The 19,773-nt window shown below is 44.2% G+C and overlaps 1 protein-coding gene across 2 annotated transcripts in view; it reads left to right on the top strand.

The window, feature by feature from the left end:
* Window positions 1-19,773, top strand: part of RNF144B (ring finger protein 144B) — a 90,693-nt gene that overhangs the window by 28,319 nt on the left and 42,601 nt on the right. Inside the window, exon 3 of one of the 2 annotated variants that reach the window (XM_049654979.1) lies at window positions 11,018-11,122. The exons of the other annotated variant lie outside the window; for it this stretch is intronic. Coding sequence (XP_049510936.1) covers window positions 11,018-11,122 — 105 coding nt within the window. The remainder of the gene's footprint in view (window positions 1-11,017; window positions 11,123-19,773) is intronic. 2 annotated transcript variants of the gene reach the window in all.

The following is a 19,773-nucleotide window of genomic DNA, read 5'->3' as shown; positions in this document are numbered from 1 at the left end:
GGCTGGGACCTCGGGGCCAGCTGAGGGCTGGCAGTTCTGAGGGCTAATGTTTCTTTGGAGGAAATGGAAGGATGTAAACTTGGCCAGGCTTCTTGCTTGCTTTCTCCTGGAACCATTGGTTGCTTTTCTGGGTATACGGGTATAAGGTTTGAGAGCACCTGGCACAGACAGATTTCTTTGGAACTAGTATGAAAACTGGGGCTCCCTCCGTTAAGAAAGGCAACCCTGGGCGGAGAGAAGGGAAAGCCTCTGAGAGGTCAGTCGGAGAGTTATTGGATTACTTGTGCTGAAAACAGATCTTTACGAGGCTAATGGCTGCTCCCTGCTCTGATCAAAAGGTGCTTACAGTCTAGCAGATTGGATTCACTTCATTGTGCAGCCTGGATCGGTCTGCAGCATTTCCAGTGCATTTCTCTTCAGGGCTATTTCCATCACTGAGTTTCTTAATTTAGGTGTTTCATGGTCACCTGATGTAAAGATAGAAGTGTTTGATCACTCTTGCTTGGTGGGAACTGGAGGTACTTTTTATTGGGGACCAGACTTAATCTCCCATATTGAATGACTGTTCTCAAACTTACAAGGTGGATCTCAGTACCCTTTTCCAAAAACAGGAACAGCACTATTTTGGGTTTAGTATTTAAAGGATCTCAATTAGAGCTTTAACTTTTGCACATGTAACTTCCTTCTTAGGCTTCCTTTACTGTTTCTTCTGGAACTAGCTGAATGCAGGTATTCCCTATGGACATGTTGGTTAGAAAGGATTCTTTCGGTGGGTGATGGGTATTGAGGAGGGCACCTGTTGGGATGAGCACTGGGTGTTGTATGGAAACCAGTTTGACAATAAATTTCATATTTAAATAAATAAATAAAATAAAATAAAAATTAAAAAAATAAGGCAAAAAAAAAGATTCTTTCCTTCCTGTGGAGCTCATATTTCTGAATATTACAAAATAACTTAAAGGCAGTGATAATGGACACATCTTCCTTGATTAGACTTGAGAGCATGGATTGAATTGAACTAGAGGTTTTCAGACTTGGTTGCATATTGGAATCACTGAGAGTTTGAAAACACTGATGCCAGTTTAGCAAGACTGCAAGATCAGTACACAAAAATTAGTTGTCTTTTTGTACACTAGCAAAGGATAATGTAATGGCACATTAAGACAATCATTGGCAATAAGTTCAAAAGGAATAAAATACTTAGGAATAAATTTAACAAAAGAAGTACAGAATTCATACTCCGAATACTACAAAACATCACTGAAAGAAATTCAAGAAGACTAAACAGACAGACACTCAATATTCATGATTAAGAGACTTATTAATACAGGCATACTTGGGAGATATTGCACGTTTGGTTCCAGACCACCACAATACAGCAAATATTGCAATAAAGCAAGTCAAACAAATTCTTTCATTTCTCAGAGCATATAAAAGTTATGTTTACACTATACTGCAGTCTTTTAAGTGAACAGTAGCATTGTATCTAAAAAAAAGCTATGCACATTGCTTAATTTAAAAATACTTTGTTGCTGGAGCATCTGATTCTGGATTTCAGCTCAGGTCATGATACCAGGGTCGTGGGATTGAGCCCTGTGGTCGGGCTCCACCCTGAAAGTGTGGAACCTGCTCAAGATTCTCTCTGTCTCTTTCTCTCTCTCTCTCTCTCCCTCTCCCTCTCTCTCCCCTCCCTACCCCTCCTCTCCACTTTTCCCCTGCTTGCACTCACACACTCTCTCTGTCTCATAACAAAACAAGCAAAACAGCAACAACAGCAACAAAAATACTTTATGGCAAAAAATGCTAACCATCCTCTGAGCTTTCAGCAAGTCATAATCACCGATCACAGATCCCCATAACAAATATAATACTAATGACAAGGTTTGAAATAGGGCAAGAATTACCCAAATGTGACACAGAGACATCAGGTGGGCAAATGGTGTTGGAAAAATGGCACTGATTGGCTTGCTCAGTACAAGGTTGCCATGAGCCTTCAGTTTGTAAAAAATGTAATATCTGTGAAGCACAATACGTGAGGTATGCCTGTATTGTTAAAATGGCAGCAGAATGGATCTGCAGGTAGGATTCCTATCAAAATCCCAAAGATCTTCTTTGTGGAAACTGATAAGCTTATCCTAAATTTCACATGGGAAATTAAGAGTCCTAGAATAGCCAAAACAATCTTGTAAAAGAATAAAGTTGGAGAACCCTCTTCCCAGATGTCACACTTAACTGTAGCACTATGATAATCACAACCATGTAACACTGCCTTAAGGATAGACAGGTTGATCCATGGAATAGAATTGACAGTTCCAGAAATAAATTCTCATGTTCATTGTCAATTGATTTCCATCGAAGGTGCCAAGGCAATTCAAAGCAGGAAAGAATAGTTTTTCAATAAATGGTGCTGGGATAACTGGATGTCCATTGGCAAAAGAATCAAGTTGGACTGTTTCTTCACACCTTGGACAAACATTAACTCAGATAGATATGAACAAAAGAAAAAAAATTGGACTTCATCAAAGTTAAAAACCCTTATGATGGACATCCTCAAGAACATGAAAAGATAAGCCACAACTTGGGAGAAAATATTTGCAAACCATATCTGATACGGGACACCTGCAGAGTATACAAAGAATTCTTATAGCTCAATAATAAAAACACAAATCGCCCAATTAAAAAAGGGTAAAGGATCTGAATAGACATTTATCCAAACAAGTCCGGATCAAAGAAGTCTCCCAACTTTGGGTGCCAGTCACAAGCCCTGGTTGTTAACTGCACTTTTGATTGACTGCACATGAATCAGAGGTTCCCATGACGACCTCCTTGGCTTCAATGGATTTGCCAGAGGAACTCGGAGAAGCATTTTACTTACTAGATTACTGGCTTATGATAAAAGGGCAGAACTCAGGGACACCCAGAAGGAAGGTACACACAGGGCAAGGTGTGGGGGAAGAGCATGAAGCTTCCATGGTCCCTGAAGTGCATCACTCTTACCAAATCTCTGTGTGTTCACCAACCAGTAAGCTCTCTGAAACCAGCCTTTTGGGTTTTCATGGAGGCTTCATTACATAGGTGTGACTGATTGAATCAATCACCAATGGCCAATGATGTAACCTCCAATCTCTCTCCCCTTCCTGGAGCTCGATGGGTAGGACTAAAAGCTCCGGGCCTCTACTCATGGGGTTGGTGCCATTAGCAACCAGCCCACAGGTGACCCAGGGGCATCCCAGAATCACTTCATTAACAAAAAGACACCTTTATCTCTCTCGCTACTCTGGAGATTCCAAGGGTTTTAGCAGCTCTGTGCTGGAAATGGGAAGGATGTATTTGTGTTTCTTATTAGAAATCACAGTATTACAGCTGCCCTTCCCATCAGTGTCCACTAGTTTCCAGTGTTTCTTATCTATCGAAACATACCTGTCTTCTATCCTTTCAAAGCTCTGCCCTCTGCTAGGAAACTACTGCCTTATCTGACTAGCCTGTGTTAAAATCCTCCTGCACTAATTATTTGTGAATGGTGACCAGATCATTCTAGAGACAAGGTTTTCATGAAAGAAATGTAAAGGTTGAAATTTCTTGTAACGTTGACAAAGTGAACTGTCAATTCTGAGTGGAGAGAGTGAGATTTTCGTAGCTACGTAATTATATACACCTAATTTTTAAGTCCTAATCATAATGAGTGCTACAAAGGAGACATAGAGTGTCTTCAGTCTTGGAAGGTTTTAAACAGGTGACAGAATGGATCAGATTTAGATTTTTTTAAGTTTGTTTATTTTGAGAGAGAGAGAGAATCTGAAGCAGGCTCCACACCAAGTGTAGCCCCGACTTGGGACTCGATCTCATGAACTGTGAGATCGTGACCTGAGCCGAAATCAAGAGTCGGATGCTTAACCGACTGAGCCACCAGAGCACCCCTCAGATTTAGATTTTATAAAGGTTCCTTTTGCCGTCAGTGTGGAGAATTAACGAGAGGCAAAAACAGATATGCGAAAACTAATAGACGAACTAAGGCCGAAGCCCAGGTAAGGGGTAATGGAAAGTGGCCTAGGGGCAGGGCAGAAGAGCTTGAGAGATTTGAACAGTCCTAATCAGTACTTCAGAAAAGGGACGGGTAGGACTTCGCAGTGTGTTAAGTCATGCACTCATGTGTTCTGTAAGTACCTTCTACGTGTGTTTTCTTTTTGGATCCATCAGAGAATAAGACAGTGTCCCTGTACTTGGAGCTGAATTTCTAGGAAGCCAACAAGATGATACACAGGTAATGGTAAGTGCTGTGAAGAAAAATCAAGCAGGGTGAGAAGGCCTGATGGGAAGGAAAGGTGGGCCTTTTTAGCCAGTGAGGCCTATCTGAGGAGGCACCACTGAGCAGAGTCCTGAAGGACGCAAGACCGAGCCATCTGGGGGGAAGGGCATCCCAGGGAGAAGACATCAAGAGCAGGTCGGACATGTAGTGAGCAGATTCCTATTCCCAGAGTAAAGGAATGTGGTAGAAATGAACTCAGAACAGGAGCTGGGAGTTAGAACAGGTAGGACCTTGTGAGCCATGGTAAGGAGTCGGAGAGGCCGTCTACGTGAGATGCACACTCATTGGAGGGTTTGGGGCAGGAGAATAAAACATGATTTATATTTTAGAAAGGTGTAGAAAGAGCACCTTGGCTTCTGTGTGGAGCAGAGGCCGGCAGGAAAGCTATCGCAGAGGTCTCGGAAAGGGGTGACTGTGCCTTGGAGCGGTGAGAGATGTTTAGACGTAGGACACGTTTTGGTTGTAGCATTTGAGAAAGAGAGGAATCCGGGACGTCTTCGTTTTTGTTCTGGCTGAGTAACTGGGTACTTGGTTCCATTTACTGAGATGGGGAAGACCGGGGATGTGGGGCAGCAGGTCAGGCGGAGAAGGGGGATTCAGAAGCTCTGGTAGCTGTGAGGGTGTGGTTAGCCAGCCTGACGAGGACATCTCCTAGGCGTTTACTGGATGCAGGGGTAAGAGAGAGAGGTGCCATAGAGGATCCGTACGTTGCTGGGGTGCGGCTGGGTGGAATCACGTGCCATTCACAGAGCGAGAGAATGCAGGGCAAGGACAGGATTTGGGGGACAGAACAATCCTTATCATTACACATGACGCTTCAGGGCCTGAGAATGTTTCTGTGTTCTACCACATTAAGTGGAATGTCGACTATTTCAAAGAAAAAGCTGTTTCCTTTTTTTGGGTCATCAGTATTTTCAAAAAGTACTGTTTAAAACATTTCCCTTAGAATTTATTAGCTGTTAGGAATAGTGCATATTTAGGCGTCTGTTTAATGCTATTACTTAATGGAATGTAATTAAAAAAAAAAAAAGTAAGTGAGAGTTGATTGCATACACTGCAAAGAGCAGTGGGCAGGACAGCAAAGGAGAGATGGTCTTCCAGGAGGCAGAGGTGGTGGGGGCTGTGCTTAAGGAGAGAGGTGGGGGGTATGGGAACATCTGGCATTTTCCTTTTTTGGTACCAGTACCCAGTTGCAAGTAGCCCATTGGTCAGCTAGGGCTTCTGGCTGTTTTGAGGGGGTCACTTAAGGAGCCTGTGTGCGTTCAGCTCAGTGGTCACCGTGGGCACTTTTCTCTTACCCAGGTTTCCATTGCTCAAGCCTGTTGCCTAAGGCAGTCTCCGCGTTCCCCCCAGACAGATGGACAATGACAGATCTTTGGCATTTGGATGGAGGTCTCCTCTTCACTAGCTGCTTCATTCGGGAAGGGGGCGGGGATGTACACACTATCCCTCCCTAAATGTGTCCGTCCACCAAGGGTTCTGTGCAGTTAGAGACCAGAGCATGGTATTAGATTAACGTGCTGATAGGCGAGCTAGGTGAAACTTTGTGGTGCCCGGGTCCGTGGGATACAGCAGGAGGGGACCCTCGTGGTGTGGGCTGGGATCTTTGGTGAATCTTCACTTGTCTGTGGAACTGTGGGATTCACTCAGACGTGTAGGGGTGGATCTTGCCTGTAGATCAAGACGGTGGCCAGATCCACGAGGGGTAAAGGGAACCTTGGGGGCCCGAGTCAGCCATGAGACCACAGCGTGTGTGGATTTGCCCTGGCTGAGCTGCTCTTGCCAGCTGGGAATGGAGCCCTTGCGGGTGGGGGCGGGGGGAGAAAAGGGGTCTTTGACCCTCACAGGCGGGGACAGGCTGACCTGTTTGCTCTCAGACCTTCAGGCCACACCAGGGAGCTGCCTTGGCCAGAGACCTTCAGTTGTCTGAGGAGGACCAGGGGGAGGCCTAGGAAGGGCTGCAGAGAGAGAAAGGAGAGGGAGGGAAGGATCCCTCTGAAGGGCAAGAGGACCAAACCCTCACCCTTTTGGGCCTGGGCATCAGGGTGGTTCCCCCTGGGGCTTCAGATCCTCACCCAGGAGTAACCTTGGCGGGAGGTGGTCAGTTCTACAAGGAGTGCTACAGTCCAGCCACCAGAGAAAGTCCCCAGAACTGGGGGAGAGCCCTGACCCCGTCCTGGCAGAGGTTCCCCGGGAGGACCCCCAGATGTGGGGTGACCATCCAATGGAGGCCCGAGTCGCGGGTGGTGAAAGAATTCACCTGAGGCAGGACTAGGAGATAGAAGTTTGTAGAATACACCGTGAGGGAGCGGCAGGCAGGATAGCAGAGGAGGGGCTGTCTGCCTGGAAATGTCGTTTTTGTTTTTTAATGTGACTCCATGGTGGTAATTTTCTTTTTTCTCTTTCTTTCTGCCTTCATTTACAGTCTAGATGCTTCAGCCAGAGGTCTTGAGGAAGAGAGGGAGGGTTTGAGGTTCAATTTTTAGTGAAAGGTAACGAAAGTCATCTAACGAACTGAAGGCACTTGAAAATTCAATAAGAAACAATCACCGGGTCTTGTCCCTCTTTGCCTTTGACTAGAAATGCAGGCTCACAGTGATGGGGAGTCAGGTTCTGTCATCGCAACACTTGGCAGCTTATGGTACATACCTCCGTCTCAGACCCGTGTTTCTCAGAATTAAAAAAAAAAGGGCGTGTAGGGTATATACATATATATTATACCCTATAGCCAGTGTATACAGCTGTAACTTCTCTCCTAAAATCATGGTTCACGTGGTATTGTGGCCACGAGAGTCCTTGATGGCAGCTTGAGAAGTCACTGGGTTTACATGTCGTGGTTGCCGTACCTAAGAACATGACATTAACAAATAGAAGATCTGTTACAGGGGCGCCTGGGTGCCTCAGTTAAGCGTCTGACTCTTTTTTTTTTTAATTTTTTTTTTTTTAAGTTTATTTATTTTTGAGACAGAGAGAGACAGAGCATGAACGGGGGAGGGTCAGAGAGAGAGGGAGACACAGAATCTGAAACAGGCTCCAGGCTCTGAGCCATCAGCACAGAGCCTGATGCGGGGCTTGAACTCACGAACCACGAGATCATGACCTGAGCCGAAGTCGGACACTTAACCGACTGAGCCACCCAGGCACCCCGAGCGTCTGACTCTTGATCTTGCCTCAGGTCATGTTCTCACAGTTCGTGGGTTCAAGCCCCGCATTAGACTGTGTGCTGACAGTGGGGAGCCTGCTTGGGATTCTCTCCCTCCCTCTCTCTGCCCCGCCCCTGCTCACTTGCTCTCTCTCTCAAAATAAATAAACTTAAAAAATTAAAAAAAAAATCTGTTGTAAACTCTTGGGAAAGCTTATATTTCAATTTTACAAGTTTGCAATATACATTGAAATGATTTTTTTTTTTTTTTTGGCCTGTACAGGCTCACATAGTCTATAGTTTGTATTTAACTCTAAGCTTTTTCAGTAGATGCAAATAGTTCTTTTTTAATTTTTTTTAATGTTTAGTTTTGAGAAAGAGCATGAATGGAGGAGGGGCAGAGAGAGGGGGGATACAAAATCCGAAGCAGGCTCCAGGCTCTGAGCTGTCAGCACAGAGCCCAAAACAGGGCTCGAACCCACGAACTGGGAGATTATGACCTGAGCTAAGGTCGGACGCTTAACCAACTGAGCCACCCAGGTGCCTCTGGATGCAAATAGTTCTGAGGAGAGGCTTGAATAGAGGTATATATGATGTTCTGTTACAAATAGCTGTTCTGTTTATGGAGCTTCTGTACCACAGTGACTTAACTGGTTTTCTGAAGGGAGTGGAGAAAGGGTAATCTCAGAAGGCCAAAGGATTAACATTTCCCCAGAAAGCTTCCTCTAGAAAGTCTAAGATCATGTGGAGGTAGAAATAAAACCAAATACCCTGCAATTTAAGAATTTTCAAAGGGTTCCCGTATACAGTATTACAGGTTTGTGTTTGTGTGTACGAGGGTTTTAAGCCCTGTGAGGTCACCATAACAGGTATTGTTGGTTGTTTTTTCAATTAAGAGAAGCAAGTCTGGGGAGCAGTTTAAGTAACTTTCCTCTTGTCACCTGATGGAGTGGAACCATGGCTAGGGCCCAGATATTCTGATAGGCGTTCACGGCACAGTTCACTCTGTTTTCTCAGATACCTCCCCCCTGAGCCTAGAGACCGTACATTTTCAGAGTCTCTCTGCTCAAATGTCAAGGGGCAGCTGTGGGTATCAGGGTGGTCACACTGGAGTCTGTGTGGCACAGGGATGGCAGAGAGGTCCTTAGGAGCAGAGCCGGTGGACAGGCCTTCGCATCGTTGATTCACTTGTCCCTTGGTGTGGCCCTCCTTTCTGTGAGCCAGCTTTGCTGCTCCTCTCGAGTTTGGCCTGTGCCCTGAAATTCTTCCCCACATTTCCTTGCTCTGGCTCTCCTGTGTTTCCCCTTCTTCTTGGTACAAGAGACCATGTTTAGCACAGTAACTCCTAGAGCAAATGATCGTTCACCGTTGTCTCCAACAAGAAAGTAAGAGCTAAAATACAGTACCTATATGCAGTCCACTGCCGGAGGAACTCCTTAGAAGGACCCCTGTTCCCAGATGTCTTTATTCTCCAGTTCATACCAAATCATCTTTTCTTTTCCAGTTCATACTGAGCATCTCTCCATGTCTTTAAACACCATTTGAAAACATTTTTCATGATTCCTCAGTATTCCATTGTATGAATTTAGCATAGTTTATACAGTGGTGATCATTTATAATTGGGTTCAGAATGGGTTCAGTATTACAGCATCAGTATTCTGACCATAGAATTTATTTAATATTAAGCTTTTAAAAATTTTTTTACTTTGTTTTTTTTTTTAATGTTTATTTATTTTTGAGAGAGACAGAGCACGAGTAGGGGAGGGGCAGAGAGAGAGGGAGACACAGAATCTGAAGCAGGCTCCAGGCTCTGAGCTGTCAGCACAGAGTCCAACACGGGGCTCGAACTCATGAACCACGAGAGCATGACCTGAGCCAAAATCAGACGCTTAACTGACTGAGCTACCTAGGTGCCCCTATTAAGCTTTTTTTTTTTTTTTTTTTTTAAATGTTTACTTATTTTGAGAGAGAGAGAGATAGTGCGCCTGTGAGCGGGGGAAGGGAAGACGGAGGCCCTGGGGCGGTGCGTGGAGAGAGAGAGTCCCAAGCAGGCTTCGCACTGTCAGCATGGAGCCCAACATGGGGCTCGAACTCACGAACCCTGAGATCATGACCTGAGCTGAAATCAAGAGTCGGATGCCTAGAAGACTGAGCCACCCAGGTGCCCCAGTAGTTAAGCTTTTATAAAAGGTTGGTACAATAGCAATATTTGTAATGAGGCAGGCTGATACATAAGCGTATAAATTTGAAAAATCTGAACTCAGTTTTAAATGATCACCACTTTATAAGAATCATTAATTCATCGACTAGCTTATGTATTTTTTCGGTGTTGTCCTCCAACATGTGTGCTTGACCTTTCGTCATGCACACAGAGCTCACCAATTATGAGCAAAATTGAGAAGATCAACTTCCGGATTTCCTAAGAGTTCCGTCTTCTGGAACTGTGGCCCTCAATCTCCTGTGGGTGTGTTGGGCTGGGTTGGGAGGGAGAAGGGGGGACTCGGAGGTTTCCCTAATGCTGCCAGCCCCTCTCCTGCCTTCTCAGTCTGACCCCGTCTTCATCCACTACCCACGATCCAGGTACAACAGGCAGTGAGAAGACTAAATTTGTTCTTGGTATTATCCCTCTTCTTTCTGGATTTCTTTTTTCAATCCAGTTTCTTCTTTCCCCAGGTTCTACTCAAACCTCCTCACCAAAGCATCCACCAAAGCCCATAGTTTTGGGAAGGTCTCATTCTCCCAAATTGTCTTTGACATTATATTTCCCAGGTGTATTTGCTATTATGAGTGTTCCTACATAAGTCAGTGCCTTAATCTTACAATTGACCCTTGAACCACACAGGGGTTAGGGGCCCCGACACCCCTCCCATGAAGTTGAAGATCTACATATAACTTTTGACTCTCCCAAAACTTGCCTACTGTTGACTAGAAGCCTTCCTGATAAACAGTTGATTAGCACGTTTTGTATATGTATTATATACTGTATTCTTGCAATAAAGTAGGCTACAGAAAATGTTAAGAAAATCATAAGAGAAAATACATTTGCTGTACTGGACCGTATTTATTAAAAAAAAAAAAACCTACATATCAGTGGGCCCATGCAGTTCAAACCTGTGTTGTTCAAGGATCAGCTGTATTTTGATTCTGTCTGGCTCTCTCTGCATGAGAGTCACAGGGTTCTACTTTGGGGCAAAGGACTACTAGGTAAGAACGGAATTAGGAAGTCATAGAAGTTAAAAAAGAGAAAAAGTAAAAAGAAGGCATTTGCCATTAGTGCAAGAGAGTGGTTCTTCTTTGCCAAACCTGTGGGGGATAAAATGTGTGAGCTTACAGGAGTTTGACTTGTGGCCTTGAATAAACTCGATATTGAGGTCATACATAATTAATCGCCTGTCTTGCCTTCTTTCCAAAGTGATGGCTCTTACTGTTCACACTTGGGATAACTGATGTTTCCCGAGTCCAAGAGCCCCAGGACTGCCAAGGAAGGAAGGAAGAGGCAGCAGCGGTTACATAACCTTGGTGCTACTGTAATGCGATGGGTAATTGTCTTTTTTCTTCTTAACTTCTAGTGCTTGAAGCAGTACCTGCAGCTGGCAATCCGAGAGGGATGCGGGTCTCCCATCTCTTGCCCCGACACGGTGTGCCTCGGCCGCGGGATCCTGCAGGAAGCGGAGGTACGGATGAGTGCCGTGCCCTTCCCCCTTTCCTGTTGACATTATTCCGTAGGATCTTGACTCTTTACGTACTTCCCCACCAGGGAGTCTAGACACAAAATACAGAGGCTAACTTTTTAAAGGAGTACTTGATTTCTGCATACCTATGGATCCTTCATATAAGGTGTTAAAGCTGTATCTCAGATCTGTTTATAAATGCCGTCTGAGTGTTGGAGAAGCTCGAGAATGGGCGAAGGTGCTAGAAACCACATTTACCAAATGTGTGCTATGGAGGCTGAGTAACGAGGAGTCTTGTGATCTTTAATACTTTAAAGATAAACAGATGACAGATTTCAACCAGTTATAGACATTAGAAATAGTGCCATCCTACAAAGGTAGACTGAGTCGGACGATTTCCACAGGAGTTTCGTTTGATCTTTGTTGGGCATCAGAAATGTCTTTTTTGAGTGAGTTCTTCCCCCATTTTCTTAAGACTGTGATCTCTTTGCTTCGTTTCTTCAATCCCTGATCATTAGCTTGCCCTTGAATCTGCTTTTAATCTTCAAGTCCTGCCACTTTAAATCAGAGGATAACCAGCTCTTGCCCATTTTGGGGAAATTTGTAAGCCTGGGAAAGAGGGCCCAAGAAACAGAGGAAATCAGTTATTCGTTCGGCAAACACTGTGCATCAGGTGCTCTTCTGGAATCATTCGTAGCTGGTATACCATCCAATCCCTTCACCAAACTTAGGAAATGGGAGCCCAGAGGGTTTAAGTAATTTTCCCAAGAGTGCATATCTAAAAAGTAGAAGAGCTAGAATTCTAATCCAGTTCTTTCTGGCCACCATAACTATTTGGCTTTAAGAGTGGAATGAGGTAGGGGCGCCTGGGTGGCTCAGTCGGTTAAGCATCCGACTTTGGCTCAGGTCATGATCTCATGGTTCATGGGTTCAAGCCCCACGTCGGGCTCTGTGCTGACAGCTCAGAGCCTGGAGCCTGCTTCGGATTCTGTGTGTGTGTGTGTGTGTGTGTGTGTGTGTGTGTGTGTCTCTCTCTCTCTGCCCCTCCCATGCTCATGCTCTGTCTCTCCCTGTCTCTCGAAAATAAATAAACATTGAAAAAAAAAAGTGGAATGAGGTAGGTAGATGATATGATAAAGGACTTGGGGACTCAGTGGTATGTATATGTATATGTGGAAATATATACGTATATGTGTGTGGATATGTATGCGTGTGTGGATATGCTTTGTTTACAAATACATATTCTGTTACATACATATCCTTTGATCTGTAAGCTAAACAGTCCAAAAGATGTTAATAGACCCTTTGTAATCATTCTGCATCTGGGTCTCCCATGTTTGGCTTATAGACTATCACTGAGGTGGTGCAAGTAAGCTTGACATGGTTTTTAGGGAAAAATGAAAAGAATACATAATGGTTTAGAAGTGATTCATTTTAGGAAAACCATGAAATAATTGAATTTTTTGATAAAAAAGTAATCTTGAATACATAATCCTGAGGTGAGAAATATTGGTTACTTTTGTTTGAGGAAAGGGTGGAAGGAAATTAAAGTGGAGAAAGATTGAGTTAGCTACCAAGGATACTATTGATTTGTACAACTTGGAAATGGGTTTTAAAATAAGCCTTGGGGGTTCAGGAGCATCGTTCTATGCACGGTCCTTCTAGAAAAGATGCTTCCTCTTTGATTTGCTTCTCTGATACTCTCATCAGTGAGCTGTGTTTCCTAAGCATGCAGTGACCTGTGTCAGGTCAGGATAGAGACTCGAGTAAGGCCGGCCCAGCATTGCCCTCCTGAAGCTTCTGATCTAGCAGAGTGGCAATTAACCTGGTGACAAGTAAGATAGTTCTAGTAAGTCAAATGCCTGACATGAAGCAGGCAGCAAGAGCTGTGTCTCATAGGAAATCCTAGTTAATTTATGTATGCAAAGTCTATTAAAAATAAGTGAAATGAAGAGTTTGATGAAGTTTCAAAGGCATTTGAAATGAGCCACATTCCTGTGTTCTGGACCTTGAGCTCTCCAATCCAGTAGCTGCTAGCTCCATGTGGCTGCTTACATTAAAATTAATTAAAATTAAATAAAATTAAAAATTCATTCCTTTGGTTGCACTAGTCATGTTTCAGGTGCTCGGTAGTAACCACACGTGGCTCATGGTAGCCTGATTAGACACCACAGAATACAGCATCTCCACCATTGTGGAAAGTTCGGTGGCATGGCGGGTTCTAGACTTTTAAAAAAATGGATGGTAACCACTAGCCACGGATACTTGGGTTATCAAATGTTAGAGCCCATGTGTTTAGGCAAGTGAGTGAAGACGGTCCGTGGTTTGTCTTGCCGTTCTCTAGAACAGAGTTCGACTTTTCTGATTTTCTTAGTATAGAATTTTCTTTTCACACTCCCCTGCAGTTCTCACCCCTGTCTTATTTCTTACCCTTTTCCTGTTGTACATCCTCATTCACACTTCCCTGGTACTCTGTGTACCCAGTTTGACTCTCAAAACGGTTTTAACTTTTAGGCTGTACGGAAACCAAACGAACCCATAGTGTCTCTTAGAAATTACCAAAGGCTATTTGACAAAAAACAGAACAAAAACATCCTCCGAACTAAAAACTATGGTTATTTCTTCAATTCCTTAAAGTCTGTTTCCCATTAGGTGAGCAAGAAGGCACCCAAGGCATTAAAGGACCGTTTCTGTACCCACTTGCTGAAGAGCCTGACTAAAGATAGGCACGGATGTGTAGTAATCAAAGTTCCTAACCAACTGGCCACTTGTGTTTTCCCGCAGAGTAAAATATTGTGGGGGTAGTAGTGACGGTCTCTCATTTTGAATTGAGACATGAATAGGGTATTATGTTAGAGATATTTGGTAGCTTTATCAGTTTATATGGGGCCACTTGTTTTTAAAAATTAATTTTTAATTCATTGATTAATTTGGAGAGTGTGAGCAGGGGAGAGACAGAGAGAGAGAGAGAGAGAGAGAGAATATCTTAAGCAGGCTCCATGCCCAATGCAGAGCCCAACGTGGGACTCCATCTCAACTGTGGGATCATGACCTGATCCGAAATCGAGAGCTGGATGTTTAACCCAGGCATCCCTGGGACCACTCCTTTCAAAGCAGATACCACATACACGTGAACTTGGGCTGGACCATCTTCCTTTCTGGCTTCCTTTATATCAAGCTTTCTCTTACATAGTTATTATAATAGATAGCTCTTAATCCAGATATGGTCAAGTATATCCCAATGGCATCACCCAACTCATTGCTTGACTGGATTCTGTCTCTATAACTACTTACTGTGCCTTTAAAAAAATGTTTAATCATACAGGTAACGCGGAGACATACTTTGCATGTTAAAAATAATGATGGTTAAGACTCGAGTTCCCTTGGTGCTGCTGCTGTTTATGTTACCATGTGCGTGGTTCTTCATCATCCATTGTCTTCTAAGATGCATGGTAGCGTAACATTTCTTTACCTTCAGGGGACGCCAGCAATTTAGGCTCTTTTGTCCAAATGCTTTCCAGGGTAGATCTCACTCACGTGGTTGCCTGTGCTCCTGGCGTCCGCCTCCTGTTCGCTGTGGGTCCTGCCTGCCTTCCTACCGCTTCCTATGAGCTCAGCTGTGGCTCTGCCCTTGCACTTTTGTTTATCAGGAGTAGCTTCATTAGCGAGACACTTAATGCCCCATCCAAGTACCCTTGGCTTATGGAGGAAACAGTAGAAAAGGCATCTTTGCTTGCACGTCACGCAAGTTGGTGGGAGGCGGTGGCTACAGGTCACCCCGCTGGGGGCCCCGGATGAGTAAAACTTGGCCTTCCTTGCACCATCAGGTACTTCCGGCCGTAGACTTACGAGAGGTGGGGCGCAGATTGTTTGCTCATAGCTCTACTTCAGGCAAGTCCTCCCCTGGGAGTTAGTAGCCCTGTTCTAACAGCGATGACTAATGGAGCCCTTCCCTCACAGTGGAAGGGAAATAGCACCCGCCACTTGCTGGGGGAGCCCGAGCCGTGTGTCTGGGGCCTGTAAACTTGGAGTGGTGAGCACATACCTACCATTACATGGCCTGAGTGATGGAGCTTCCTCTCTCTGCCAGCTGGCAGTGGAGGGCCGAGAACAGCTTCTCAACAACCAGCCCTCCCCCTAGCTCCTGGGGCATTGAAATGACCCGCCTGCATTTGGCTGCTAGAGCCCCCACATGCACCAGAGCAAGGATGCACCAAGAATGGGGGCTGCAGAATTTCTACAGGAGGAGCTTTAGGGTGGGGCACCGTGGAGGACCAGGAGAGAGGAACGGGGGGCAGTGGCGTGCTAAGGAATTTGAAGCTACGTTTGCAAAATAAATACGGTTTTTACTCCTGTTGCATGTTTATTGGGGTGGTTTCGGTAAAGGTTGCTGGAATTAGAGCGATCCATGTGTTCCCCACAAAGTCCCCGTCAGCACAGCCCCCACTTGCCATCTCTTCTCACACTCTTCCTTCGTATCATCAGTGCGAGGTGGGGCAGAGAGGGAGGAGGAGGACGCCCAGGCAGGCAGCCAGAGCCCTGTTGCTGCGGTTGAAAGATCTGCACGGGAAGGGACCAAAGTGTGTCTGTCATAACCTTTGGCTGCGATGCACGTTAGCCCGAGAAGAGTCGAAACTTGGGGTGGCGACAGATAAAGAAATCTGCTATGCCGGCGTTAATAGATATTCTTGAGATTCCCAGTTGAATTTTATTTCAGAATGTATTTAAGGCTTTGCTTTAAAACTGCGTATAAATGGGGGTGCCTGGGTGGCTTAGTCGGTTGAGCATCTGATTTCCGCGCAGGTCGTGATCTCGTGGTTTGTGGGTTCGAGCCCCACATCGGGCTCTGTGCTGACAGGGCGGAGCCTGCTTAGGATTCTCTGTCTGTCTCCCTCCCTCCCTCCCTCCCTCCCTCTCTCTCTCTCTCTCTTTCTCTCTGCCCCTCCCCGACTTGTACTCTCTCTCTTTCTCAAAAATAAACATTAAAAAAAAATTAAAAACCGATTATAAATGGAGAATAACGTTTCTGATTCTGAGCTTTTCCTTTAAAGGCGGCTATAAGAAGAATAAGCAGCAACGGGTTGAATGTGCCATGTGGATGTGCTCATGGGCGTATCCCTTTTACCCACAGAGCAGGCAGGCGGGGGAGAGAGGCAGGGGACGGTGTGGGAAGGTGCACAGAAGCCTCTGTAGACAGGTGAATAAAGAGTAGCAAAGGCAGCCCTCTTGAGGGAATTGTGAGGATAATTCTGGCCCTGGAGTTCTAGCTTCCGCCATCTTTTCCACGTCCCCAGAGGGCCCTGCCTTCTGGTTTCTCAGTTATACCCTCTTGTTTTTTCCAGCAGGTTCCATATCTTGTATGTAGGGAAGGAGATGTGAGCTTGGTTAGTACACTCGATGGATGTGCCATTTTTCCTTTTTGGGTAGAAAGTGCAGTTCTTATTTTCTGGGTCGAGATAAGAAACATTGGTAATTTTTGTGTAAGTGTGGTAAGGCACTTATCCATAAAACTGGGACTGTTTTTTTTTTGCTGGTATTTTTGCAAGTCATAGCCCCTCAAAAATTGCCAAGGCCTTGACATGCTATAATGATCTCCTCGTGGTCAATTCCATCTTCAAATATACTGGTCCCTTGTATTCTTTGTTGGGTCTCTTTGATTTTTTTTTTTTTTTAACGTTTATTTATTTTTGAGACAGAGAGAGACAGAGCATGAATGGGGGAGGGTCAGAGAGAGGGAGACACAGAATCGGAAACAGGCTCCAGGCTCTGAGCTGTCAGCACAGGGGCCCGATGCGGGGCTCGAACTCACGGACCGCGAGATCGTGACCTGAGCCGAAGTCGGCGCTCAACTGACTGAGCCACCCAGGCGCCCCAGGTCTCTTTGATTTTTTAAAGCAACTGTAGCAGAAATATGATTTGAAAGGCCAAACCCAAGTAAAGACTAGGCTTTTCTTTTTTCTTTTTCTCTTCTCACCTGGCTTTCTAGACCTTGATGAGAGGTACTTACATGAAGCCCACCCCTAGCTTCGATGTTGGAACCATTTCATTTTCCTGACTAAAAGACAATATGTATTTTAATCATATATAGTATTTTATTTGCAAGATATTGAACAATTGTCAGTATTATGGGAATACACCGCTTTCGGCATAAATGTTTCTCTGGCAAACAGGCTCCACCCTCTGCCCCCCTTTTTCTTCTTTGGTTTTTGTAGGGCTAATGTCGGTGTAGGTGGTGATGTCTGCTCAAATATTATAATCATAGTTAATATAGTAAACAAGGGGGTGCCTCACCTTTAATTTCTTCTCAGTTGTGAATGTTAGGTCTATCCAGTTAACCTTCATGTGTAACATTTCTAGCACGCCCCCCCCCCCCCCCCCCCCCCACGTGTATGTATATCCTGAGAGCCCTGGTTACGCTCGGCTACAGTTGGAGTGGAAAGGAAAAGTGAAGACTTTCAGCAAAGTAGGACCTGAATCCTCAGGTTAATTTTTTACCAGAAAAAAAAGATAGAGATTATGGGCAATTAGTAGCTTTTGTTCTTATTGTTCCGATGTTACTGCTTTTGTTCTGTTAAAATGAAACTGAACTTATTTTATCTTTGAATTAAATTTTCTTTCTTTTTGGAAAGAATTTCTAGAATGATGAGGATGAGAAAAAGTGGTTTTTCATAGGAGGAGAGAGAAGTTTTTCTTTTTTATTGAACAGGCAGATTAATATAAATTTCAAAGGAGAAATAGCAAAAAAAAAAATCACTTTAAATCAAGATAAGAATTTTTTAGTAGTTGATCTGAGGCAATCGTCCTGTTGGTAGTTGAGAAGATACTTAGAAACGTTTGTTTCTACGGCTTGAATGTGGGTCTGGTTATTAGTGGATGAGAACCCACTGAATAAAAAAAATATCAGTAGTCCATACTGACCTGAATAAATAAATGAATAATAAATGGGAGAGAAGGGACTGATCTTTCTTTGTTTTTTTTTTTAATTAATTAATTTTTAAGTTTACATCCAAGTTAGTTAGCATTTAGTGCAACAATGGTTTCAGGAATAGATTCCCTAGTGCCCCTTACCCATTCAGCCCATCACCCCCGTCATAACCCCTCCAGCAACCCTCTTTGTTCTCTATATTTAAGAGTCTCTTATGTTTTGTCCCCCTCGCTGTTTTTACATTATTTTTCTTTCCCTTTCCTTGTGTTCATCTGCTTTGTATATTAGATTCCTCATATGAGGGAAGTCATATGATATGTCTGTCTCCAATTTCGCTCAGCATAATACCCTCCAGTTCCAACCACATAGTTGCAGATGGCAAGATTTCATTCTTTTTGATTGCTGAGTAATACTCCAGTGTGTGTGTGTGTGTGTGTGTGTGTGTGTGTGCCCACGTGCGCACGCGTGTATATGTACACACACACACACACACACACACACACCACATCTTCTTTATCCATTCATCTACTGATGGACATTTGGGCTCTTTCCATACTTTGGCTATTGTCGATAGTGCTGCTGTGAACATTGGGGTGCATGTGTCCCTCAGAAACAGCACACCCGTATCCCTTGGATAAATACCTACTGGTGGGTCGTTTTTTGAGGAACCTCCGTACTGTTTTCCAGAGTGGCTGCACCAGCTTGCATTCCCACCAACAATGCAAAAGAGATCCTCTTTCTCCGCATCCTCGCCAACATCTGTTGTTGCCTGAGTTGTTAATGTTCGCCATTCTGACAGGTGTGAGGTGGTATCTCATTGTGGTTTTGATTTGTATTTCCCTGATGATGCATGATGTTGAGAATTTTTTCGTGTGTCTGTTGGCCATCTGGATGTCTTCTTTGGGGAAGTAAGGGACAGCTTTCTTTCAGTAGAAATTCTAATTTCTGAAATTTCTTTTAGTAGAATTCTAATTAACAAATACAGAATGAAGGGTAGAAATAGAAAATCATCATTAAGCAATTACCACAGTAATAACTATTGTAGGCGAGAATTATCAATAGATGCAACAATTAGTGGAGCAAAGGTATGATGAGAAAGAGGATGTTTGCAGAATCTCAAAATGTATCCCTGCAAGAACCTTTGCTGATGACAAAGGGTGAAGAAATTGGGTAGACACCACCTTGACCAAGCTAAAAAGTCAACACCGCCAGTAATGAGATGGGTGTCCTCATGTACCTCCTGATGGCTCAACATCACTTCTGTGATATTCTTGCCAAAAATGCACAGCCTCAACCTAATCATGAGAATGCATCAGACAAACCCAAATCAGAGAACACTGTACAACATAACTAGCCTGGACTCTTCCAACATGTCAAGGTCGTGAAAGACAAAGACAAACTGAGGACTTGCCACACATTGGAGAAGGCTAAGGAGAGGCACAGCAATTAAATGCAATCCAGGATCTTGGACTGAAAAAAAAAAAAGACATAAGTGGGACAGTTTTTGACCTTTGAATAAGACTTGCAGGTTGTTTGTTTTGTGTCAATGTAAGTTTCATTATTTTAATTATTAGCCATGGGATGCCTGGGTGGCTTAGTCGGTTAAAGTGTTCAACTCTTGATCTCTGCTCAGGTCATAATCTCACAGTTCATGAGTTTGAGCCCTGTGTTGGGCTCTGCGCTGCCCGAGTGCAGAGCCTGCTTGGGAATCTCTCTCCCCCTCTGTCGG

The sequence above is a fragment of the Panthera uncia genome (genome assembly GCF_023721935.1).
Source record: "Panthera uncia isolate 11264 chromosome B2 unlocalized genomic scaffold, Puncia_PCG_1.0 HiC_scaffold_25, whole genome shotgun sequence".
Lineage (NCBI taxonomy): Eukaryota > Metazoa > Chordata > Mammalia > Carnivora > Felidae > Panthera > Panthera uncia.
This window is presented reverse-complemented; position numbering and strand designations above follow the sequence as displayed.